At 40.3% G+C, this 26,996-nt stretch overlaps 1 protein-coding gene across 1 annotated transcript in view; it reads left to right on the top strand.

The window, feature by feature from the left end:
* Positions 1-22,595, top strand: part of UROC1 (urocanate hydratase 1) — a 41,856-nt gene extending 19,261 nt beyond the window's left edge. The window contains exons 9-20 of the mRNA XM_010121171.2: positions 2,043-2,131; positions 2,613-2,675; positions 3,387-3,566; positions 5,075-5,172; positions 5,421-5,493; positions 6,856-6,977; positions 11,551-11,621; positions 12,578-12,676; positions 13,792-13,891; positions 16,748-16,829; positions 22,008-22,107; positions 22,353-22,595. Coding sequence (XP_010119473.1) covers positions 2,043-2,131; positions 2,613-2,675; positions 3,387-3,566; positions 5,075-5,172; positions 5,421-5,493; positions 6,856-6,977; positions 11,551-11,621; positions 12,578-12,676; positions 13,792-13,891; positions 16,748-16,829; positions 22,008-22,107; positions 22,353-22,493 — 1,218 coding nt within the window. The 3' untranslated portion in view covers positions 22,494-22,595. The remainder of the gene's footprint in view (positions 1-2,042; positions 2,132-2,612; positions 2,676-3,386; positions 3,567-5,074; positions 5,173-5,420; positions 5,494-6,855; positions 6,978-11,550; positions 11,622-12,577; positions 12,677-13,791; positions 13,892-16,747; positions 16,830-22,007; positions 22,108-22,352) is intronic.
* The last annotated feature ends 4,401 nt before the right edge of the window (positions 22,596-26,996 follow it).

Below are 26,996 nucleotides of genomic sequence, written 5' to 3'. Positions count from 1 at the left end.
TGCAGATGAAATGAATTTATTCAATTTATTACTGAATAAATTATCTTTATTCAGACTTCTACTCTGTCATCAAATGCTAGAATACAAAGGAAAGATTCCAGTGAAAGCTATTCACAGCAGTCCTTTGTCCTTTTCATCTCTACAGCTGCAGATGATTTTGTTCAGGAGACTGAATATCGCCTGGTTTTTATCTCCTGTGAGATGATCTTTGTCGGAAATGAGTCTCAGGAGCACATGTGGATAGCTATATATATGTACATATTATTTATTTAAGGAACTTTTTATGCAAATTACATTGATGAATTGTGCAAGAGATGTCATTTTGTCAGCCAGGGCTTCAGAAGCTCAGACAGAAAGGATCAATGGTGCAAGTCTTTTACCTCTTCTGTTTGACATGAAGCAGATTGTAATTTTATGAAATAATTGTGTGGAAGGCCAGACTGTCTCCTCTGAGCTGCACTAAGCTCTCTAGGGTTACACTGGAGCTGACATTAGCTCATCACATTTGTGCAATTTTTTAAACTACTGAGATGCTGATCAAAAAAATAGCATATTTTTGAAAGTGTGATTCAAAGAAGCTAGTTTCCTTGAGTATACTAGAAAGTCTGTGAAAGCCTAAGAATGTCAAAGAGGTCTGAGGTAAAACATGTAAGATGTGGTAACAGATTTAATAGATCTGATCTGTGTTACCCTGAGCTTTAAATGAACCCAATTCCTGTAATTCATATGGACCATTTAATATCTTTCCTCCTGTGCTGATTTAAATAACTCCCAAAGAAGCTGTCCCCCACGGCACCTGACTTCATTGAATAATTCCATTGGTAGCGACACTGATATTATCATAATCTGGGGTTTTGGAGGGATAGGCCTTATTACTGATGTGGGAAATGATGAAAGGTTTCTCATGCTAAGAATAATTAGGAAAGAAAAGGCTTCCTGGTGTTCAAGCGGTTCCTGAATACGGAACTTATTTAATTTACATATAAATACTTTGTTAATGAGAAATAATAGAATGAAAATGATGGGAGTGGGTTATAGAGAAGTAAAAATGCTTTAATGAAATACTAGAACATACTCAGGTTATGTGTTCTTATGCACATGCACTACTGTGGGTGTTTAAATCTGTTGCTACCACAGAAAATTGACTTGAATTAATTTTGCCACTTGCTTTATGCCGCTGATAGCTTATGATAAAAGTCTTAATGATGTGGAGTTTGTACATTGAAATATTAATATGGAATCTCTGCCAAAGCCTCCAGAGTTTTCTCTTCATTTATATTTTTTATCCAGCTGTCTCCTACGCAAAGAGACACTGACAAACACAGAAGCTGAGCCTGGAAGACAATACAGATTTGGGACTGAGTTTTTTTCGAGCTTCGAAGTTCAAACAAGAGGGAATTAAAGACATAGTTTTGTTTTGATCCATTCCATTTTTCAGAGGCATTAGCCAGCTGGGACAATAAGACACTTTCTTCTTTTCTTTTCCATATTTGGTTGAGATTTTCCACCAGCAATTGAAGAACAAAAGCAAGGGTCAATTTTATTCAGCAAACCATTGCTTCTTCTTGAGCAGTCTAGCAGAATTGTCTATCTCTGAGCTGATGAAAGAAAGTATTTCCTTAATTAAACTGAAATTTTATTTTCACAGAAAATAGCCAGATTTGAAAAAATAAATTGAAAGCATTTTGGCTTTCATTTTTTTCAATACAATCATGAAAAGAAACAATAACAATAATTAAAATTGTCAGAAAAAAATATTACTTCTTGAATAATTTTAATGATAATATTTTGGGAAATTTTGTATCAAAAAGTGTTTTGTTTTTTTTTCTCCCCTCCCCATCTCCTTGTTTTGAGCCTGGAAGGGGAAAATATCTAAGGAGAAAAATAGTATTTGAACAATCCTTCCATATTCTTAAGGGCAAGGCAGGGCTATTTCCTTTTACTTATTTGCTACTTGTTCTTGCAGGCTAATTGAAAAACTGAAGATAAGAGTGAGTGGAGAGGGGAAATAGCAGTGTTAAGATATTTGCTATTTCTCTTAGGTTGATGAAGCAGCACTTCTGAAACGTCACAAGCAGGGATGGCTGATGGAAATCTCTAACAACCTGGACCACTGCATTGCTCGCCTTAGGTATGACTTGTTACATAATTCAGTGAGTTTTTCTGCTTCCTGATGCCCATTTTACATCTTTCTGCATTGTACCATTTCAGTGTGCGTATGAAAGGGGTTGAGGGACACTCTTCTTATTCCAGGTCTGTGTTTGATTGTGAATCTGTCCTTCCAAATAGCAGCAATCATCATTAGTGACTACCAATGCTTGCTGCAAGCCACTACCAATGCTTCATGTCATTTACATATGTTAAATGTGTCTTCATTCAGTTTCATGAATATGCATAGAACAATTACAAATAATGTTACGCTTGAAGCATCACTCAAGCTTTCTGGAATCAGTGATTAACAATTACATAAAGGTTGGAAGATCTGTTGCCTAGATGAGTGTTGGAAACCACATATAGATTGTTTTGCTGAGTTTGACTCTGTGATTTGTACCATGCAAGATGGAATTACATGAGGTGCATTTTCTTCAACAAATCTTTTTAATTTATTCTAGAGATGCAAGAAAGAATAAAATTGCCCTTAGTTTGGGTTACCATGGGAACGTGGTGGATCTATGGTAAGTTATATGTATGGATAATGGATATATTAATGCTCTTGCTTGTTAGTCAACCTGGAATTAGTTCCCAAACTTGGAAGTGAAGAGGTATTAAACCTAGTGCTGAGTTCCTTACTCTAAATGCTCATGAAAAACCATATTGTCCAAAGAGGGGTCTTCATCCTTGTGTTCTGGTTTCCAGTTGCTTCCCATGCACCTTCTCCTTTCCTTATGGAACAATGAATTTCTTAGGGAAAGAAATCCCTACTATTCTTCCTTAGATGAAGAAAGAATTTAGCCCTTTCCTTTTAACCTTCTGCTAATTGGATAGCAAGAAAATGTATTTGACTTCAGTGAAGGATAGAAGTATTGATTGAATGAGTATAATCAGATATTGGATAGAAATTTTGGCACTCTTAAGTCTTTATCCAGTGTAGACCTTGCTATCACACCATATAGCGAGGGCTGAGACTGACCGATAAGACTGGTATGTCATACTGGTATCTGACTCATCTATCAGCATTCCTGCACAGGTAAATGTGAGGTATAAAAGTTGCACCTAAATCTTTGTCACCATAATTTCCCACCTCCTGACTGCTAAAAGAAAGACTTAGTCTGCCAAGGGCATGCCTTTATAAACAACCTCTTGGGATGGAAGAAATCACCTGAAAGAGGAGCTAGAACATGAAATGACAGTTTCTGTTCAAACACTCCATTCGTTGTCTTCCCCAGGGAGAGGCTAGTACATGAGTTGAATACGACAGGAGAGCTGCTAGTTGATCTGGGGTCTGACCAGACTTCGTGTCATAACCCATTCAGCGGAGGATACTATCCAGTACAGCTTGGCTTTGAGGAAGCAAAGCAGCTTCTTTCCACCAATCCGGGGAAGTTCCGGACCCTGGTACAAGAAAGGTAAATGTTTTTGTGATACATGTTTTTAACCCTTAATTTTAGTTGCTCTGCAAGGGATCGTATCTTTGGGGGTTTTTTTTGGTTTTTTTTTTTTGTCTTGCAATAAGTTTCTGTTCTTTGGTATTTCAATAGAAATCTAGGGTAAAGCTACAGTACTAATAACTCACAGCTTTGTGCTTATACAGCACAGGTCACTCAGGACCTGGCAGACATCACTTACCGACCATTTTAGGAGCTGTCTCTAGTGTATAAGATCAGAGGTCTGAACACTAATGATTTATTTCACTTCTATACATTCCTAAATTGCATTATGTTTTAAAAATCTGAGACAACAAGTACAATTCCACGTAGTCTACTAGTTGGTTTAGGCTCACATAAAAACCCAATGGGTAATCCAGAAAGTCCATCTAGCCTACCATGCTTCCAGCTGTGGCCAATCATGGTATTTTAGGGAAGGATATAACGAGGGGACAATCTCCCCCAATCACTCCTCTCAGCTTGCTGCAACTGTAAGTTCTGTTTAGCATCTTGATTTTGAGGAGCTACTCCTGATTTACAAGTTTGCAAGTGAAATTGGAATTGAACATTACAAAGGGAGCAATTTGGCATAATTTATATATAAATAAAGAACTGAGAACCAGAGGCAGCAAGCTGTACTGTTGTTTTCAGCTGGTACTTTTGAGACTTTATGGCTTCTACTCTGTTTTTTGTTCACCTTGAATATTCCTGCTGGAGATCTTTTTCCAGTAGAAGGTAGAATATGGGCATATGATCTATTTGACTTTGAGGGACCTACAAGGACCTTCCCAGATTCCCAATTCTGTATCATACTACTCTAAGACAAAGTTAACAGAAAGGTAAATTTCTGTAAGGGACTAATTTCTAACAAGCTAGGTATGACCTTAAAAAATCCAGTTTCATTTGTTAGGCATTGATTTACCTCTCTAGAGTTCCAAGAGGTTACACCTATGCATGTACAACTTCATATGCAACTACGCATTGAGATTGGAACTAGATAATATTTAGTGGAGATGGTATCACAGAGAGCAGTGCTGGCGTATGGTCCACTACTGGAAACAAAGGGAAAATTAGGCTGTTTTGGCCAAGGGAGAGGCCAGAACAGGGATGTTTAGCCATTTTTTTTTTTCTGCCTCTTCTCAGTTTCTCTGTGAACTTCTTAAACTGTTTTGCAGTTTTGTCTACACCGCTTTTTGTTATTACCCTCCATCCTCAGAGCTGGCTGCATTTCTTTGCTGAAAGATGTGACCCCTCTCTGCTAATTAACGATGTTCCCTTAATGACTATAAATAGCTTCAAGATTTGGGGATAACAGGTGCTACAGAGACTGAAAGCATTTCAATTGATATCTTATGGTTTTATATCTGAATTTCTCTGGAGTCTTTCAGTTTCATGTGTCTCCCCCTACTCCCATGTCTTTAGTGAGTTCATTATATTATTCTTTTTGATATTTTCAATCTCAAGAATAACTGTTTCCTTCTTTATTCCAGTCTGAAGAGACATGTGGCTGCTATTAACAGACTAGCTGATAAAGGCATGTTTTTCTGGGATTATGGCAATGCTTTCCTCTTGGAAGCTCAAAGGGCTGGTGAGTAGATCCTAGAGTTGTTAGGTGGAAACAAGGACAATCCTACATGCATCTTCCCAGCTGTATTTTTCGGTAGGATAGGTTTGGCCACTGTGTTATGCTAACTCTTTAGTCTCTCTCTCATTCTCTGAGACCCCTGACCTTCTCTGTGGCTGAAGTGGAGCCTTCAGGGGAACCCACGCACAGTCTGATTTTACATTTCATAGTTTTTCTTCATCAAATCACTGACTATTAAAATCCTTTTATAGGTGCTGATGTTGAGAAAAGAGGAGCCAATAAAACAGAATTTCGATACCCTTCCTACGTTCAGCACATCATGGGGTATGTTGGGGAGAGCTTGGAATAAAGCACTTAAGTGCCTTAAGTGACTCTCTCTGTTTAGGGGGAGATTACAGAGATTCCACTTAGTGCAAATCTTCCAGTGTACTAGGAATGATGAAAAGGAGTCAACTGTAGCAGTAGGAAAATTGATCTCACAAGTGTTATGCCAGAGTCTTATTTCTCTCCACTCTGGAGCAATGCCCAGTGTGGCTTAGGAAGATGACCTATTGACTGTAAACATCATGCTCACGTTTTCTATTGGCTTCCTTAGAGTTACTCCTTGCATTTCCTGTGTACAGGGGAAAAGAAGAGGGACATATCCATGTAATTAACATAAGTAAACTCTGACAGCAGAGGTTTTGCTAATATTTTGTCCTGAAAGGCATGGCACATCTTGATAACTTAATGTAAAGCTTTATTCTTTTTAGAATTAAGAGGTCTTATGAAACCAGACACCAGCTGGGTGAACAGTAAGCTAAAATATTGCCAAATCAAAATTCTTCACTCGTTCACATGAATAGCTGCATTTTCTCTTTTGTTGCATCAATTGTCATTAAGCAGTTCTACTCAAGAGAACAGCCAAGTCACAGCCTCAAACTGTAACTACATGCAACTTCACTTCTAGGCGCTATAAATGAAAAGCACTAGAGCTGAATTCCAAATCATCAAAGCCTATGTCTACACTGAAGTTAAAAGCACGTCTGAAATAGGACCCATATCACCGGCTGTACCTCTTGCCCAAGCTGTGCATGCTGCTTGTAGGAAAAGCTGAGCTCAGGAGATCTGTTCAGGGACTGGGTTTATAACATCTTTTGCCTCTGACTCATGCTTAGCTTGCCTATACCATGTGAACAAGAGTTTGAACATAAAGTAAGGCACCAACTAGATTAAGTCTCTTCTGGAACTTAACTGAAACATGTCTTACTATTGTGTGTAAACAATGTGGAGAGCAAACGAGTCTGGAGTCAGGCATTTGTTCAGAACCTGTGCTTGTCTGGTGGTATAGATGCACTCAGTTAGCCTGGGTTAATGACAAAAAGACCAGGCAGCAGGGAGAGTACATTTGATGAAATTAAACAGAAATTGTAATTAAGCTGATGATGCACTTGTTTGATTGAACCGCCCAACATTCCTATTGAAATTCTTGCCTGACTATATTTTTGTACACCAGTTGATGTCTGCATGAAGCAGCACTGTTTAATTTCTCAATTAATGGCCCCTGATGCTTCTGTTTAGATCAGTTCATTGAAAATGTTTCAAATTCTTCCGTCTCCAGCTAATGAAAGAAAAGCACTGCTAGCAGCCAGGATAAATAAGGAAAGAATTTCAACTATCTCTTAATGAAACATATTCTCTTCCCAGGGACATTTTTTCCCTGGGATTTGGGCCATTCCGCTGGGTTTGTACCTCAGGTGACCCACAGGATCTTGCTACCACTGACTCCATTGCCATGTCTGTGCTGGAAGACTCTATACGTCAGGGAGGTAAGACACCATGCCATGCCCCCGTCACTGGGGGTACTTCTGGGAAGAAAAGGAAACTGACAGTTGTACAATGTGTGATAGCTTTTGGCTGAAATTGTAGAAAGCACTCTTTTGCCCATTCCACAGGGGTAGGAAATCTCGCTGATCTCCAAATCCCTATAATGAGTGTAACCATTAGGTAAAATATAAAAACACTGTGTAGAGAGGGTATTGATCCCAAAGCTATTGTTGCAATTTTGGCTAAGAGCATTTCTTTTAATTTCTTAGATGTTCTTGCATTTTATCACCTTGAAACTTTAAGGCAAACAGTATCTTTTATCAATAGGTCTTCAAGAGTTTTTCAAAGGAGTCGGATTGCTTTGCCCCTCTCACAGGTGAATGAGATCTGGGAATCCAGGGAGGTTTTTAAGAGGCTAGCAAGCAGATAGTGGCAGGAAATCCAGGTTTCATGGGTGTGGTGCTCCATCCAGTGTCATTTATTTGTGATTACAATTTTGAGGTCTCTTTTTTGTTAATAAATTGACAGCTGTTTCTACTCACTGGTGGAACTAATCTGGAATATCTGCATGGCTCTGTGTGTTACTCTAGTACCTAGGAATTACACTCTTTCACTCTTCCATATCCCTGAAAGTGGGCTATTACTCTTATCCTCTGCTTATGAATGGGAACTGAGACAAAGCTATTCCTGTGTTAGCAAACATGAATCCTAATCTCCCAGGTTGCAGTGGAAGGCCCTACGACTTTCCCTTTCTTTGTCTACTTTTACAGTAGCTGGACAGCAGACTTAAGTGTTGTTGTCCCCTAGCACTGAAGTTCTCTTCTGTTTCCAGAGAAAGCGGCTGTGTGTTTCTCAGAATCAAGGAAGGTATGAGAAGGAAATGGATCACAAATCCAAAGCACATTTTATGGGGAGGAGAGCATTATATTTTTATCTGGTAATACAGAAATGTTTGTTGCTTCTTTCATGAAAGGCATCACTGAAGTATGAATAGAAGTGTGAAGATCTTGAATGCTCTCCTATTTGTTCTGGAACAGTAGCATTGTGAGGATCTAGGGTGGTATTTCTGAAAAGGCTATACCACATTCAGATACATCTCTCATTTGAAACAGAACTACTATTTTCTTCCTATAATGTGAGGCTTGTGTCCAGCTTCCTTTTCCCTCCAAGAGGTGAATTATTGATAGAGTATGTCTGACCCTGCAAGGTCCTTAGCTCTGTCTGTTCTCCTAAAATTTCCTTGTGAGTCATCTTGAAGAAATAGCACTGGAATATGAGGTGTTTTCAATGCAACGACCCAGAAGTGCCTACCCTGTTCTATGGATATTGAAACTTTCATGTTTTTAAACCTGGTCCCTCAGCTTAATTGAAGGGAGAGTGAAATCCAGTACTATAGTGCTGGATTTATCTTCAAAGATTTGCAGTAATTTTTCTGCCACATGTTGGGATCTCCAGTCATCTGCATGACCTTTGCATGGTTTGCATTGCAAGACTAGAAAATTAATCAGTTACTGTGTGTACAATAGTATGTGGGTGTTTATATAGATGGTAATGTAAAGCTGGGGAGAGAAGTCTCTTCCACAGACAAAAAGCATTGAACTCTTGAATGTATATTCTTAATTTAAACTAAAAATTACATTTAAAAAATCCCAATAGGTGAGAACAGGCTTAAGGGCAAGGTTGTTATTGGATTTGCTGTTGAATTTGGCAGGACAATGGGAATAGGATTTCAAAGAGAAACGAAAACAGAATTTGGCCAGAAAATAAACAGCCATTCATGGATTCATTTCCTTGAGTATTCCACTTGCTGTCCACTTCCTATGGGACCTGGGCTTGGATCAAATTCCAGGGTCTGGATATCTTCACACACATATGCATCTAAAATTTGAACCTGCCTTTGAATTTTATAAATGAATCTGTTATGAAGGCTGATTGAAAACTCCACAGAGCTGAAGTCTGTTTCATTCCAAGTCTAAACTTTTGACCTGGCCTTGAGTACAATGTTAACTATTTTTCTCCTTTTGTGGAGATGAATTTTTGCATTTAAACTTCACAAACTGTGAAAAAGTCCTATGTTGTTTTATTAATGCTTCTACTCCTAAGGTGCCTGAGTCATTAAGTTAGCCATTGCACGAGAGATGCAGCAGTGATGACTGGAGCGTAACTTGGATTTAAAATCTCTGTGTTAAGTTTGAAGGCTGAGTTGATGCATAACAACAATGCAAATCTCCAAAGAGCAAAGGGAGCCAATCTCTGTGTTGATGAGGACTATACACAATGCTTCCTAGTATCTTTTAAACCCTAAGCAAGTGTAAGGGCCTATGAAGTACCAGAAGCAACACAGTAGCTTTCCTGACTTCAAAACATATTCCTGTTGGGATGGGGAGGTGGAGACACGTTTTACCAAATGAGACACGTGGAGCTACTCCAAAGTTCAAGTCTTTCCAGAAAGAGATGTAGGATTTTTTCAAATGCAGGAAGTAAGACTAAATAAAAGGGAGGATTCTTCACTTTCCCAGGGGTAACTAATGAAATCCAACTTTGGACACACCACAGTTCAGGACAGAGAATATGACTGTTTACTGGAGCTGGCTGGGAGGGACAGATGTGCTGTGCTGAGATATGCCCTTGTAGCCAGTGTTCTCTCTGGCTTCTCTTCTGGATATGTTCTATAGAATTAACAGACAGTAAGGTCTTTTCTATAAGTCTGTGCACTGTGAAGTATAAAATATGGTAAGTACTCTCTGAGATAGCTTATAAAATTGATAGAAAGAAACTAATTCTCTATTCGGTTTTCTAGAGTAACTCCTGTGAACTCTCATTAAATATTTATAATAACCTAAGTGAATACTACCCATTACCTTCTAGAAGATGCTTCCTTAAAGCTTTTGAACGGCAGCACAATCCTGCTAGGACAGCGCTAGCAGATGTTTCATCTTTCACTCCCTGTGAAGCTAAGAGGTGACACGTTAATCCTCACTGCAGAGTTTAGAAGCTGTCACTTGGAGCCAACCCCTAAAGCACAGACAGGTCTTTTTAGGATCATTAAAGCTTTCTGTATGGAAGGCCTGCCTCTGCAGGAATGAGCATATTTAACATTTCCCTTTAACGATGTGTTTAACCTGGGTTAAATATGAGTATCTTGCCTTTTCTTCTTTCTTTTTTCTAGTTTTACTATGCATATCTACTGACACACGGTCTAGTGGAAAGACAGTAGTCTAAACACTCTTCTCAGTCACCAGGGACAATTTCAAGTCAGCAGTGTGCAGATTCTCCAGTTTGACTGGCTTTCAAACATAAGTTATGTGTACATTATAATTTGACTTGAAAATGGGTGAGAGCTGGAAAGCGATGGGGAGCACGCTATCTTGGCATCTGCAGAAATGATTACAACTTGAAGCTCCAATGCATGAGGAAGTCACTGTGGCTTAGCTTGTTGCTACGTGCCAGCTGAGCCCTGGTAGCTGACCACGTCTCTCAGGACAAGGTACTGTGACATAGCTTAGCTCATAGAGAAAGAGCCTACAGGCAGTAACTTCTTCAGCCACTGTAACCTCATCTGAGCTCACACTCAGCCTGTGTGGAAAGGCATAACTGTAAAAGCCCCCAAAATTAAGACGGTAATACAATACTTTTGTCCCATTCCATACTTCCTCTCCCTTTTGTTACTCCCTTGCTACAGATGGTGCCATGCCTTTGAAGGCGGCTGATTGTACTAGGCTTATCATATATCTGACTGATATGTGGCATATTTCACCATCTTTCAGTTCAAATATCTTTATTCTTACTCCTGTTTGGTTTGGCTGATTGAGATGGAATGACACAGACATAAATAAGAGGAGAAGCTGGAGAATATAAAACCATTATATAAAATTATCTTCTTATATCAGAACATATATCTCTATACAAAGTGTGGGGTTCATTTACACTGCTGCTTCCTAAGTTTTTCTGTGCAGTTTGTGCTTCATAGTAATGCAAGATAACATATCGCAGTTTGTAGGATAAGAGAACCTCAGTTTTATCTTGGGATAAAAGCATTCATGTAGGCCATTTAGTACAGAGCAACCGCTGTGCTATAAATCTATATCCCAGCATTAGTGTAGCTTATCCTCAAGTATGTATTCTTCTGAGAATTTCTGCTGGCTGAATCAAAGCAGTTTTTTACTACCTGATGCAAGACTGGACTGAAGTACCCAAAGGGATCGAGCATTTAGTAAGCAGCAAGCCAGGTGACCAAAAATGAACAGTACATGTAACCTATATCATAGAATCATAGAATGGTTAGGGTTGGAAGGGACCTTTAAAGGTATATGTCAAGGTTTAATTTAGTGTGCTAAAGATTTGAATGGAGTTATTCCAGCTGTCTCCTGGGCAACATCTCATACCTTCCTCTAAATATGTGGTACCAGTTACTGCATCAGCTGCACAGAGGATTCTATATAGCATTTCTTATAGGTGTGGTTGTATCTGAGAGTAGAATTTGACTTCCTAGTGCTGTCACATGGATTAAATTAAATTCAGAGCATATTGCATTCATTTTCAAAACCTCTTTTCTTTCTTGCTTTCTCTTGCAAGTGAGCACATCTGTGAAACAGCAGTACCATGACAACATCCGCTGGATTCGGGAAGCTGGCAGGCACAACTTGGTAAGTGCGCAACCTCCTTCAGCACATGTGACTGTTCCTGGCCCAGAACACACTTCTTGAATGCTGGAGTGAAAAGCAGGAATGGGCGTGAGTGAAAACACTGGCTGTAACTCCCAGGGATGAGAATTTAAACATCTCTCCACAGCAGGGTTTTAGGGTGAGCTGAAGCAATTTTTTCCCTTCACTTCCTCATCTGGAAATATTCAAATAATTCAGCAAGATCTAGTCTCATATCTGGAGTGAAACAAGTCAATGATTCACCCTCCACCTCATTTGTAACCACCTTTCAGAGCACTGTTCAAAATGTCCTTCTTGCATTGCTTTGGCCCAGCTTCTCCATGCCTGCAGTTCCCAGCACCCTTTTCAAAACAGGGTGAGGCCAAAGAACTGCCATCCTTTTGCATTGTGGGAAGTAGGATGCCAATGAAGCATCCTTTGTTTTTCTTTTAGAGCAGGCTCTCACTCCGAAGCTAACCGGTAACACTGTAGGGCTCATACGTGCCCTCATCATCTGGAAGCCAGATTGATCTGTGGGGTAAAAGCTGGAAAGGAGCATAGCTCTGCAGGACAGATGTCCTTTGCCATTCTTTGTCTCTATATTTCTCTTCCCTTCCACCCCACCACTGCCAGTTCCAAACCCCTGCTTCTCAGCTGTTGAAAAGGGATTTGTTGATAGGGAGATTATAGCCTAGCAATCAGGTTGATTTAAAAAGTGGCATTTATTGGACAGTAGCAGCTGAATACAGAAATACATCTCACTGATTGTATAAGTGGAGATAAAACTCAGTTCAAAGAGGGACTTTATTTTCTTTTTTTCTGGAAGCTGGATGTTGATGAAGAAATAATCTTCACTTTCTCCTACAAAAGGGGTCAGTCCTGTGACTCCTTTTTTCTGGGGCCTGAAGATAAGCCAGTTGCACAGAGAACGTCATCAGTCTGGCATTTTTATTTTCCAGGTTGTTGGCTCTCAAGCTAGAATCTTATATTCTGATCAGAGGGGTCGTGTGTCTATAGCTGTGGCTATTAATCGAGCAATTTCCGAAGGAAGGATTAAGGTTTGTCTTTTTTGTCTTGATATGGTCTGGTAATTGCATTTAACATTTGAGATTGGAGTGGCAGGTGGGAAAGGAAAAAGCTTCAGCCAGTGAGAACAGAAGTCTCTGCTGTTTACATGGGACCAGTATTCTGTTAGCATGTGTTAGAGCTCAGGCCTCATCTCTGCCTGTCACCAGTATTGTGCTACATAATAGAAGCAAGATGAGTTTAGAAACTCTCTAAAATATGCTACCTTTTATTTCACAGTGGGAATCTGTCTTATTTTCTATTTGGGCATCTACAAGCACAACACATCATGCTGTAATTTGCTGAAAACCCAAGGCAGGGTCTTTAACTCCTTACCAGTGCCCCAAACATTAAAAGTAACAGGAGACCGTGTCACTTCCCAGTGCTTCTTACACTCTGTCCTTCACTTTCAGCCATATTACGGCTACAGCCAGCTCTGCAGTCAATTTTCATTTGCATTGCATACATGAATGAAGAAAGTTGTGAAAATTCACTGACAGCATAAAACAGAGCCATCTAATTCCAGACCATACCATGCCAAGAGTGAATTAATCTTGTACGAACCCTATGCATGGCAAATGATAATGAAGACCTGCAGGCTGATCTAGAGTCATACTGTCAGTTAAATTCCAGATCAAGAATGGACTTTTGAGATGTATGAAATCACTTATTTTTAGTCTTTAAGTCTTCCAAAAGAATGAAACAGTTTAAAATTTCTTACTGTTAGTTTTTACTTTCAACAGCAAACGAGCTATTTTTGAATGAAGATTTTTTGCATACTGAAATGTCTTTGAAACTTCAGAAAATAAATACTGGGATGAAATAACCATACTGCTTTCCCTCTTCTCCTTGCTTTACTTTGAGGATGCCATTGGCACCAAAACAAGCTCTTGGTCTTAGATATGAAAGGATGGTGGCTTTCATGAATAGTATGTGAACAACTGTTTTATAACAAATAATAGTAGGCAAGGAATGTGTTTCAGGGGGTTTAGGAGAGGGGACAAAACTGGGGTTTGAAATGTCAGATGTGAATTCAGCAAATGATGATCTTAGGTAGCATTGACAGTCCACGAAGGATTCAATTTTCTTCTCCTTGACTTTTTTGCAGGCTCCAGTAGTCCTCAGCAGAGATCACCATGATGTGAGTGGGACCGACAGTCCTTACAGAGAAACGTCAAACATTTATGATGGATCAGCCTTTTGTGCAGGTCAGCAGAGTGACTGAGGCTTGTCTGTCTGGGCAAACAAGGAAATTGCTTTAAAAGATAAATTGGGTTTTTATGCAACATGTAAAAAATATTTCTGTTTAACCCTTTAATCCCAATTAATCAGATTTCCTGAGAAGCTTTGTGGGATTTAACTGTGATACAAATGTGAATGTGGAGCTAGTTAAATAGCAGAGGTCCAGAACAATGCTGAAAATCCAATGACAATGCACCAGCTTTACCTGAATGTAAATGGAAAGCAGCTTATCTCAGGACTGTATCTTCTGTTTGTATTTTTAATTTTGCACCTCACTGTCTTAAAGACGTGATCTGAGCAGAATTACAGCCTTATTTCCTTGGGATCCACAAAATCAAAATCAGGCCTGTAATAGTACTTTGCTTAAAGCAAAAAGATTCACAGCTGCATTCATTTCACTTCCTGAGGACTCAAGAAAACAGTCTGGAGTTTGAAAGGAACCTTTCTGGTCATAAGGGAACATAATTTGATAGTAAAAGCATAAGAATGGAAGTCAGGCGTTCTGGATTAGACTCCAAGCCTTGTTGCTCATTCACAGTGTGACTGTGGGCAAATCATGGAGGTTTGCTATACAAAAGGAGCCTTTAATTCTGCACACCTGACCTGAACTAACCACACTCTGCTTTTAAGTTTGTGAAATGGTGCTTTAGAAAAATAACCCAAGAAATATCAGATTGGAGACCTGAAAAAAATGCCTGAAGGACTAAGCAATTTTTAAGCTAAATCTTCCTCAATTTTCCATCCAAAGTGGAAATTACGATAATAGCTTTAGGCCAGTAGTGTTTCAGCATGTCATGAACTGACAGCCACAAAGTGGTTTGAGATTGGAGGGTACAAGCTGCTGTAGAAGGAGAAATTATGATAGAAATAGCTGAGCATATTGAATTACTTCCATTATGGGAATTCATAATAGAATCAAATTATGGCTCAATTTTAAGGACAAAAGTTCCCTGCTATCTTAACTGGATTTCCTGATTAAATGAGGCTTTTAGCTGTGTCTGTCAGTCCCACTTCAACACTTTCTGAGTATGTTGTCTAGCTCTAATAGACCAGATGGATAGATGCCTCAATGTTTAGTTATGACAAGCTGTGAGAAAATGATGCAGCTGCAGAGAGAAGAGCAATCCAAAGTAATATCTCCACCAAAGAGCTTAACAACCTAAGCAAACCTCAGGCAATGCCCTTGGAAGACATCTATAGAAACAAGGCTTGCTAAAACCCCATTACTCATTATGCTATGTGTTTTTCTTTGTGATTTACATTAACAATTTGCCTTCTCTAAGGGCTTACCTAAAGCCTACTGACCACTGATTTCACTGGTCTTTGAAACCAGACCTAACTCTGTTTTACCAGATGAGCCTCTGGTTCTGGTAAAAGAACATCTTAGGTCTTCCTCTCTCCCTTCTTTCCTGTTGTTTCAACACTACATTTAAGCTGGTTAGGGTGAAATTGGCTCCTCTCCAGCACACAGGAATTTTCCAGTGTGTTTGCCTGTCTCTTTTTGTTTTACAGTAAATACCTCAGCCTGATCCCTGGCAAACATGGGTCATCCCTGCTCTGCAAAGTGTATTTCAGCACAGTTAGTGACCTTTATTGAAACCAACGAGCAGGATGTTATTACATCGTTAGTCCACTTGCCATGCTCCTTGTGCAATCTCCGCTCTTATAACAGTAGTGGCTGAGGAAGAAATCTGTACGTTTTTAGAATATGGAGATTTTCTTCTCTCCCATTCCCTCTTGACAGCACTGTAATTATGATAATTGGGTTATTAAAGTGACATAATGCCAGATAAAAGATGCCATAATGGGGCTTTTGACAGAGTTTAACATAGATTAGTGCTCAAGTAAACTAATTTTTCCATCAGATGTGTAACAACTGTGGGTCTGCAGATGTGGCTGGTGGAGATATTGCTGTTTGTCTCTTATTTCTTTGCTGTTAAAAGCACAGAAAATTATCTATTAAATCTGTCCTGAATTAAATCTGGGCAAACATTTTCAGTAAATTTTACCCTGCTATCCTCTGTGTGTACCTCTTTCCATCTCTCTGGGTATATGCTTTAGCACAAATTGTAGTGAACATAAAAAATTCTAGTGAGCATTTCAGTGGAAATCATGCATTTGACATTAGTCAAATTATATTTGTCTGCTAAATTATTTTTCTACATTTTTTAAAACAAAACCTCCTGTGTGATTTCAGCAGTTCATGTTCAGGGTAAAATTCCCCTCACATTCAGAGAATCAGAGCCAATATCACTTTCATCCCAGCTTTGTTCCCAAAATGCAACTCTTAAGCTTTAGACTGGCTTTTTGCACAGGGCTGAGCTAACTCTGCATTCTGATCTAAAAATACTTCAGGCTTTTTGAGAACGACAAGGTGTGTAGTTTTCCAGGTGTCCCCCCCATTTCGAAACCCTCCACATGGATGTGTCCAGCCTGTTCTTCCATGACTGAGGTGCCCCCAAGGAGAGGGCTGTATTCCTCTCCACCCTCAGGAGATATCTCCCAGCTGCAGAGTGGTAGGTTCAACTGCTTGAATTGGATCACAAATGCAGAAAGCAACAGTCCTCACAAACCACAGTGTGAAATCAGCATTTGCTTCCTCCAGTGCAGGGGCAAAGAGTGGGAGGAAAATCTCTTTTGCCTGTTCCTCCCAAAAATGAGATGCTCACTGTATATCTGTGAGAGAAGCTGTGAGTAAACCCTGCCTCCAACGCGGCCTTCTCAAAGCCATAATCAAGGTGACAGTCGCAGGAGTGAGCAGCACAATACAAAAATGAATGCAGCATGTCAGAGCCATGATAACACCTTTCCTCCCCTCCTAGACATGGCAGTACAAAATTTTGTAGGAGATGCATTCAGAGGAGCAACATGGGTCGCATTGCACAACGGTGGTGGAGTTGGCTGGTAAGAACTTACTTATTTTTCTAAAGCTGGGCTCTGAATCCTGTTACTACTGCTGTGTATGTATGTGGGGAGGAATTGCAGAAAAGCTGTGTATATTACTGGAGTAGTACAATGTCACAATCATGGGAAAGATGGCTTTGGAGACAAGGGCTGGAAGAATGTATTTTAAGGTAAAGTGTAGTGTTGTGTCAGGCTTTTAAAATTAATGCCCATACATCTAGAAAAAGTGTTTTGGACACTGGCCACAGCACAGTTTGGAGAACTTAATTTGCCAAACAAGGACAGTCTGTCCTGGTCTTTTTGAACAGATCCTGCTTCCAAAGTTGTCTTCACACATGCACAGCCAGAGTGTTAGTGGATGGATTATGTTTAGGTTTCCCCTTAAGCTGTATTTAAATCTGTGACCTTAGGACCCCAATATAAATGCCCATGTGCTAAAGTGCAACGAGGGGTTATTGATACAAAACAGCACAGGTGCCAGCAAACCCCTTGGTTTCTTTCTCTCCTTGCTTATGCCTGGTAGGATAAAAGATCACAGACAAATAAGGCCTGGACTAAACACCTCCTTCACATAAGATGCAGAATTAAGAAATACTTAAACTCAGAAGTGGAATGTATGGAGAGGGAAACTGATCTCCTTCATATGCCAATAAAAGGTTACTCTGGACTGGCAGAGGTGTAGGGAAAAGGAGAGCCTGGCCACACTCCAGTCTTTAGTACTGGTTTGTTTTTTCAGTATAGTCCAGCAATGTCTCTCCCATTTACAGTCATGTCTTCATTTTGTGGTGTCACCAGTTAAAAGAGGTACAACCCTCTATTAAATACTGTAGTGAATCTCCCAGTTCTGTCCAGCTCTGGAATATGCTAACAACCACAAGCCAAAGACCTTGTAGCCAGATGTCATCCTCAGAGACATTTTATGGTACTTAATTATTACGCATCTAGATGAGCTGGATCTAGAAAATATCTCTTCAAGTCAGATGGAGAATTCCCCCTCCTGTATTCTAACTCCTTTGATTTCAGTGAAGTAACTACTGAGTGGAAGGTACGTGAGAGCAAAATTAAACAGTGGGATAAGAAAGCTTTCTGGAAGCTTAGACACACGGAGTGAAAATCTGGCTTTAATGATTTCAGCGATAACCACCACGGCCAGGATTTTATTCACAACTAACATAATTCTGAATGGAAAATACATACCAGAATATTTGCTTACTCTGGTCATCTCAGTCTCAGACTCCAGAGATAGCAGCACCCGAGGTCTGTGTGGATGGCCTTAGATGAGTTTAACCTTTTAAAATATCTGCTTATGAAATAGAAGCAAAGACAATCACTTTCTACTATGTGTTGTGCAAAATATTCCAAATATTTTTGATAATTATTAGAATTGCTAAAATAATTGCTTGTACCACAAATGTTCTGTGCATTGATAATACTTAACTGAAAGGACAAATGATCGTTATCTCTCTCTCTGGCTTTTGTAAGGTGAATCCCTCCTGCACATTTCTAGCCCTCTGAGCAATTCAGAGAGAGATTGGCTGAATGGTGAGACTGCCCTTACTTCTAGAAGATTGGCACTCGCCACACTGCAATTTCAGTTGTATTGTTTTAGTTGTTTCTTAAGAGGAGCTACATCATTAGGAAGAAGCTCTTCTCCAAGGCAGAGCAGAGATGCTGTCGTTCATGTAATGCATCAGAAAATTAGCATGTGGCTATTCACTGAAATCAAAGTATCAGTGGGAAAACAGGGTTTGGTTGTTCTTTTTGGCATTTCCTGTGGCTGCTTAGTGGCTTGTCATCGTGGAACTGCTTACCTTGTTCTTGGGAGCAGTCATAGCCCTCTGTGAGTAAATTACTGTGCTTCAGTGAAGAATGCAGAGCCTGAAAATTAGGCCTGTCTCTGCATGAGCCTTAATAAGCCACCATGCTGAGACTCAGATGTGGTAACGATGTTGTGTCATTAGATGCCGTGGTCTGGAGAGCCCCCGAAAGCAGCAGCACGACAGGCGGTTCTGCTTGGCCTAACGAATCATGGCACCATCCCGGCGAGTTAAAACTGCCTCCCCTTGCCTTCTGAGGAGAGAGAGAGAGGAGTAACTCAAAGGTGATAAAAGAAGCAAAAGCAGCACCCATAACAAATTACTTTCTTTGCCTGGAAGAGACAGATGCCTTTAGGTTTTAGGACCCTGTATTTCTTTTTCTCTGGAGAGATAAAAATTCAGCTGAATTTGCCATAAAGAAATCTCTATGTGCCTGAAAAAAAATCTTCTTGTCATCAGCTAATTTGGAAATGTAAAAGTGCAAGTGGAAGCTGATATATATTTATAAACAAATCTGCACATGATTTGAGAGAAAGTTGTCATTGGCAAGTTTCTGTTCAGGGAGTTGGGAAACGGCAATTGCAGTGTGTTCAGCTACCAGTCCTCCCTGCAGCGATGGGGCTTGCCTGGAACTGCTGGCAGATCTGCCATGTCTTCCTACAAGACTAGAGAAATGCCTTTTACCTGCTTGGCTTTTTCTCTGCTATAGCTTTGTGGGACAAACAGAAAAAGCAGGATTAATATTTATTTAGCTGGAATCTGCATCACATGTGCTGTTTGAGAGACTTAAGATTAACATAGTCTTGACTATAATTACAGCAAATGAATGTTATTCATTTCTTGCTGCCCATTTATTTGCAGAATGTGTATTAGCACAGAGCCCGAGTAACCTGCAGTAACAAAAAGGCAGAAGCAATTTAAGAATTGAACTGCACTGTTGACAGTGTGACATCTTGATTGTGAGAGAGGCCTTGTTTTCTTTGATCACCTTAGAAGGAGACATCTGGAAATTATAGGAGGTAGCTTAGGTCAAAATGCCACATGTTTCTTTAATTACCTGAAAATGTGACACAATGCTAATGAAGGCAGAGAGCTCCCCTTTAAAAGTGAGAGGTATTGCTAGAAAATCCATTCTAACAAACATTGGCGTTTAATTTATGAGTGATTTTCAGACAGTAGGACAGTTTCTGATGAGTGATTCTGGTTTACACTGGAGTAACTCAATGAAAATCAATGGCGAGGCTCTAAATTTATGGAGTGCAAGTGAGATCAGACGCTTGCTGCTCATGCCTAGGCTTCAAAGGATGCTCTTTGGGATGCTGGGCACAGAGGGGATCTTCACAGAGGAACATCATCTTCCTCTCTGGAATATCTTTATATAGCACTGGTCCAGAGGTCTGATTTTTCTTATTGTCTGATATTGCCAATAGGCTGTCTGAGGTGTGCTCATACTGTGGGTCCCGGTTACACTGCAATGGTATCACTAACGTTCATCAGTGTACTCTAGCTTGGAGCTTTGACAGTAAAGAACAGTGCTAATTTGGTCTCTGTACACAGCAGCAGCAAAATGTGGTGAGGTAACCAGCCCTGGTCTTGATATAATTACATTTGTAATGTTGTCATCCAGGCTGGTCCCCTTTTTTTTTGGAGAAGACAGTAACAACATGAGCTGTTTAAAAAGTAGAATTTGCAAGAAGAGCAGATGTTTGTTTTCATCCCAAAATGAGACTATAAGCAGCAGTAATGAAAGATTTCACACAGGAAAAAGATATTGGGAATTAAACTCCAGGCTGAAAAGTATTGACAGCGTCAATCAAAAAGAAACATTTTATTTTGAAGAGTCAGAGCTTGCAATATTCAAACATCTCAACTGAAAACATGACTTTGTTTCAAATTTTCCTGTTAAAGATAAACTGATTCATTCACTGACATTCTGCTGTGAGAACTGTCAGTGTCAAGAAAACTGCCTTTCAGAAGAAAATGTAATAATGATATATCTAATAATGGTAAAATGGAGGGAATTCACAGAATGGTATCATGATGGTGAGATCTGGAGCTTGAAGATCCTCGCTCAGCTATGTGATAGAGTCCTACCTAGCACACAGGTACTGTATGTAACTAGTGAAAGGGAATTAACATCACATAAGTAACATTACATTGAAAACAAGAAAATGTGAGTTCTAGACTCAGGAAGTAGTGCTCAGGTCTGTGAGGCTCCAATGCAGCCTCATTTCCCCATTTCCTGAGAAGCTCAAGTTACTGCCGGAAAATATACAGAAAGAAATGATTCCCTCCTGGACTGGAAGATGCCTAACTCCTGTCTGATTCATGGATATGTTTGATGTTATTCTATGTAAATTTTGTGAACTTATTATATTAACTATAAACAACAGAGGACAAAACCCTGCTTTCAGGGATCGCCGTCAGGAGTCTCTAGTACCATGTGTTGTTGTACGATATGCCCTGTCCCTCAGCTATTGCTGATGCTGAGTTACGGTGCCAGAACTCGCATAGATTTAGAGCAACAGAATAATTATCCAACTGCATTCACCACTATTCACCATATGCCACGAAACAGGAACTTGAGCAGGCTGGATTCTGAAATCAGACAAGATGTTTTCTCTACGTGTTTTCCCTGTCTTTTTAAAACCAGACTGGTATTTCTCCTAAGTATAATCTGTTAGTTTTAACATATTTCTGTTCTTCTTCTGCCAATAAGTCTGCTTCCTGAAAAGTTGGCACTGATGTCTTTAAACATCTATGTATCTCATACGAAATGAATGACTGTTTTTGAAATGATCGAGGCAGATGTGCATTAAGTGGTGGTTAATGCTTTTTTAATAAAATACTTATGCTCTCTCATTTGTCCCAAGAGAATATAAATAGATCCATCTGTCTGCTTCGACAAGTACACAGTTCTCCTCACGATCCAATCTGTATAGCAGGCTCTAAAGTAGCAAACATGAAGAGCTTAACCTTCAAAAACACCCTGCGATAGGTAACTCCTCAGACCTTCAGAAGTGCTAACCTTTCTTTACCTGTTTCTAGGGTCAGCACAGACTGAAATCCTCTGGAGAGGCAGCACAAGCTTAGTTTTTGGCACTCATACTGTCTGCTAGCTGGGCATTGTGAGAGAGGTGGAATGGGTTTGCTGCAGGTCAGAAAACCAGGCCTTTGCCCTGCTAAATTCTTTTTTTTTTTTTTTTTTTTTTTTAGTATAAAAGTCCCTGATAGTGTCTTTTATTCAGCACCACTTTTATGTTCTCATCCTTCTTCCTGTGGTGCAATGGAACAAATTAACTCCTGTGAATGTTGTGGGATTGCTTTGAATTATTTTAATTCTTACGTTTATATTTTTTAGGGGTGAAGTGATCAATGGAGGATTTGGCCTGGTTTTGGATGGATCCAAGGAGGCTGAAGAACGGGCTAAGATGATGCTCAGCTGGGATGTTTCCAATGGAGTAAGCAAAAACTCATTCTATGTTCACTTTAATATTTTTCTGCTTCGAGGACTATGTTTATTTAGGTATTATGAAAATTACTTCCAAGATGACCCAGGAAACTAGAAACTGGCAAAAACTGGCAGAGGGTTGAAAGATTTATTGTCATGAAATTGTGTGCCAGTGTTTCTGCACATGTTGTGTAAGACGGATGTGGCAAGAGAAAGGCACGATTTTTACACCCATTGATTTTTCTGGTCTGACAGGTTGCCAGACGCTGCTGGTCGGGTAACAACTATGCTTATGAAACGATCTGCCAAGCAATGAAAGAGAATGCCATGTTGAAGGTGACTCTCCCTCACAAGGTGGTGGACGAGAACATCTTGGAGCAAGCTGTGAAACATTAGTGATATTCCAAGTGCAATGTTATCCTTGCAGATGCATTTGAAGTCGCTTCCTTGACATCCTGTTTTCTTCTCTGGGCAAATGATAAAAGCCTTGCAAATGTCTCTTCCATGTGACTTCTTTTTTTTCCCCTTTAACTTGTTAAGGGGGCAAACAGGTCCACTGATGTCAGGAAGTCTTTTCACTAACATATTCGGAACAATGTTTGCAATAAGAAACTATTCATTGTAAGGAAAGGAACTGGAATTTTGTCCCTGAAAAGTAAATGAAAAAAAAATTCCACATATTCCTGATAATTCATAAATTAAGGAGACTCTTAGATCAAATGTGGAGTGGAAATTGGAACTCTTCATTCTAATTCAGTCTGCTGCTATCAGCAAAGAGCCACAAAATCCAGTAGCCAAACATGTGGGTGTGTAAACAAACTTATTTTTCAGCTGGTTGATGATGCTCTGATAGTACATGTGCTAGACTCAAGCTCTTCTATATTGCCATAAGAGCATTTGGTGATCGCACTAGAAAGTGACACATAAACTGTAACTGGTGAAGTACAGCTAGCCTGCATGTGTTTTTCCCTAAAACTTTCACTGAAGGTTTTCACCACAAGCAGGAACAGAATGCAGTGCCAGGAAGTGGGTGGAAAAGCTTAAGGACAGCAAGTGCTAGACTGTTTCTAAACATCTTACAGCAAGGCCAGTAAAGTATGGAACAAATCATGATAAATTAGTGTGAGACAAATTCTGCACCAGTTTGAGATGGTGCTGTTCTGCGGAATTGGATGTTGTGTGCGCTTTGCTGCCTCGCAATGACAAATTATTCTGTAGAAGCCTATTGCACTTGAGCAGCTTCTAAATGGATGGAGACCTCCAGAAAATCTAGATCTTTAGTGCTGGCTGCTGCTTTTTAGTGAAAAAAAAAAAAAGAGCTACTCGCCCACTCATATCCAAGTGGTGCAATTAATAAAGCACTATAACAAAATGATCATGTAGACTTTCCTTCTGAAGTAAAACACAACTTATGTGAAGCAAACTAAAGCACCGAGGACAAGATAGTGCAGGCTTCCTTCACACACAGAAGTTGATTATAAAGTAAAATAGAGATAGAAAGGTCTTTTTGCTCTCCTTTCTCCTTCCTAGGAAGAGTTAGGAAGGCACACAACCCAGCGTGCCTAGATGCAACTGAAAGAAACCTTGTATTTTGCACCTGAACCTACCTATTATATTTGTGCCAACAGTAACCACTGAAGTATTTTGTTTTAATCATCTGTGACATTGAACCAGAAGTTGAGGCTTACTTTGACCCCCTATACACATACATATTGACAGATACATACCTATATATTTACAGAAACATATTTTACACATCTATCTATCTATCTATATGTGCATGTATACGAAAATAATTCTTAGCTATGACGTCTCATGCTAAGCATGGCCCTTGCATTTGGGCCTCATTCAGACATGAACGCAGAATTGTCACCAATCCCTTCCCTCAGTGTGCACAGTGTACTGGACTTGATCTGGTCTGTCACTCAGTCTCTCCAGCACTGTATCCGTTACCCCTTGGAAGGGAACGGGGTTGCACAGGTAAACCTGCGTTGGCTGCGGCAGATGACGTGTGATGAGCTGCAGTCCTCAAGACTGTGGGGTCTCAAGAAACTATACAACTGTCGTACTTGCCGGGTAAGCACACTCTGCAACTCTGTAATGCCTCTGGTGCCAAGTAAAGGAAACCATTTATTTTGAATCACAGATCAGTTATTTACTCTGTCCACGTACTGCATATGTCTCCAGATGAATAGTGAGAGCCTGGCATCTGCTTGTAACCGAACCTTCTGTGAAGTGCAATCTGCAGTTGATTAGAATTAATTTATATTATGGAAAAAAACCACCCACATTGCCAAGTTATGTGATTGAGATGTGAATAGTTGTCAGCCAGATTTGACAGCCTTTGCTTTGACATATGTTATGCATTACTTATTATTAATAACCACACAGTATTGGGTCCAAAGTTAGTATGTTGGTACTGTACAAAACCACTCCAGTCTTCATAATCCAAAAGCACCAGGGAACTGTTTTCTCATGAGGAACAACCAGAAAATACACTGGCTTTTCTGTACTAAGGAATGTAGAGCTGCTCCATAAATTCATCTTAATTCTAAGTTGAAAATCCACCAACGTAAAAATGTTGAAGAAGCATTTATTATGAATTCTTCACCTTTGCATTGTTTAGTACTGGAGTACCTACCAACATGCTCACCTTCACATTCCAGACAAAAAGGTCACCTTGTTTTCATCCTTGTAGCTTTATTGACCAGAGGACAGAACCTTGCAAGTATGCCAGTACTGAATGCCACTCAAGTCCCTGCGAGTTTATAACTCTGGATGAGCTGTAGGGAGACATAGAACCTGAATATATGAATGCTGTACAAGAGCTACTGGTTGAAGTTGAGATTATAAATTCTTTATTCACAAGGTAGCATGGGAAGGCAAAATGGGTTACAGAAAAGTCATGAACTGATGAGCACTTGGTCATATTTATGACCACTCACTACTGTTCATTTTAATTATGAAGTATATATAGTCATGTGTATACATTTAAATCTACTTTGGTCTTTTAACTGCATATCTCAAGCACTTAAATGTGAATTGACTGAGGTTTATGGTATCTTTGGGAAACAGTAACCAGTTACTGCCTGGGATGAAATAGCAGGTGGTTTCCAGTACACAGAAAGCATAAACAAGACCAGTGTGAAGACTCCCTTTCCGAGCTCTGCTGAGCCTCATTCTACCTGTTGTCTACTTGTTTGCAGAGAAGCTGGGACTGTGAATGGGCTATTGTTCTGTGGGGATGCTGATGTCATTTTTGGGTAGCTGCTCACTGCTGGACAAATCCAATACAGGGAGAGCAATCTTCAAGCCATGCAGCTGTAGGCACTGCATCAGATCCAGACAGTGGATAGAGAGGTGCATTTCTGTAGTGAGGTCTCAAGCCTGGCACAGGCTGAAGCATTCTTCCTATGCATCCTAGTACCATATTGCTTTCCCCAAAATGTAGACACTTGTCCTGAAAAGTTTGTGCCTGGTTGCAGATAGACACAAGAGCTTGGTGACAAAGGGTAACTCATGCAGGATGCTCATATATCTGTAAATACAGTGGTAAAAACCACTGAGGTCTAAAGCTTGGGACACGAGAGAGCTGTTAGCTCTCCTAGGCAGAGTTTGATGAATCTCTCCAGTCTGTGGCAAACATTAAGGGATTTGTGGTTTGATTTTTTTTTTTTTCCTCTTGTTTTCTTTTGTCCTTCAGGTTTGACATCTTTGAAGCTAAGCAGTAAACTCCTGAGCAGACCTTTCTTTTCCTAGGAATATGAAGAGAGGTACTGCCAAGACCTCCACAGGGAGAGCTGAATGGCTAGGGGCAGCCCAGGACAGGAATGACCCACACCCAGTGACAGCCAGCAGTGGGGTAAGAGGGATTTCAGAGGAGGCTGAGCTCAAGAACCCAGAGACTTCAGGCTCTGCACAGCTGCCTGTGAAGGTTCATAGTGGAGCTCTGGGTTTACCTACAGCTCTATGGCAAGGGTACCAGCTCCCCTGGAGCTCAGTGTGCCTGGTCAGCAGTCTCCCATCCTTGCTGTTGGAGATTGATGCAAAATTGCTCATCAGAAAGCAATCTGCCCAGGGGAAGGATCACAGCACCATCTGCTGGGACTGCTCCTCAGTCCCACAGTGTCATTTTCACAGCAAATACAAGATAATTTTCCCCTCTCCTTAAGTATTGGAGAGCCAGAAGGCAGTTGAACATTCTCCCAAATAACGCTTTGCCCAAGAATGATAAAAAAGAAAAGAAGTTTTTGTGTTAGCTGAATTAGTAGGTTGGTTTTTTTGTTGTTGTTGTTTTTTTTTTTTTTTTTTTTTGCACAGGTTCAACTGACTTTGGCAAGGGTATATCATTTTAGATAACCTCTTTTTGTCTCTATTTGTCCCTTTCCCCTCCCTTCTTGGCAGCTGCTCCCCGCTGTGCAGCACTCCTTATTGCTCTCCCTCCCTCGAGTCCCCACTCTCTCCAGTCTGATCGTCCTGGCTGAGGCAGAAGCACGGCCACGCTTGGAACAGAAAATATGCATCGCTCCAGGCTGGTTCATAATGCAATTTTCATATTTCTAGTGTAGGTGCATGGGCTATTTTGCTAAAGTATTTACCTATTGCAACTCTCCCACTGTGGCTGCAAGCTTAGAATTGCTCTGCTCTGGCACAGCTTCTTCCTTGCTCTTAGATAGCTGAATAACCCCCAAAATCTGAAGTAATTCCAGCTCTGCCCCTTTGGCTATCGAGTGGAATTAGAGGTAGAAGCCGCTGTGCAGCAGCTCGCCAATGTACGGTAGCCATCAGGGCAACCTTCCCCCAGGAAAGGGGAGGCCGATAGAGGCGAGTGGCCCCGGGGCAGCCCTTGTCCCCCCGCATGAGCCGCGCCGGCAACCGGGCCCCGCTCCGAAAATCCAC

The sequence above is a fragment of the Chlamydotis macqueenii genome, chromosome 10, assembly GCF_036417535.1.
Source record: "Chlamydotis macqueenii isolate bChlMac1 chromosome 10, bChlMac1.mat, whole genome shotgun sequence".
Lineage (NCBI taxonomy): Eukaryota > Metazoa > Chordata > Aves > Otidiformes > Otididae > Chlamydotis > Chlamydotis macqueenii.
Note: the sequence above shows the minus strand (reverse complement) of the source record. Positions and strands in the feature narration are given on the sequence as shown.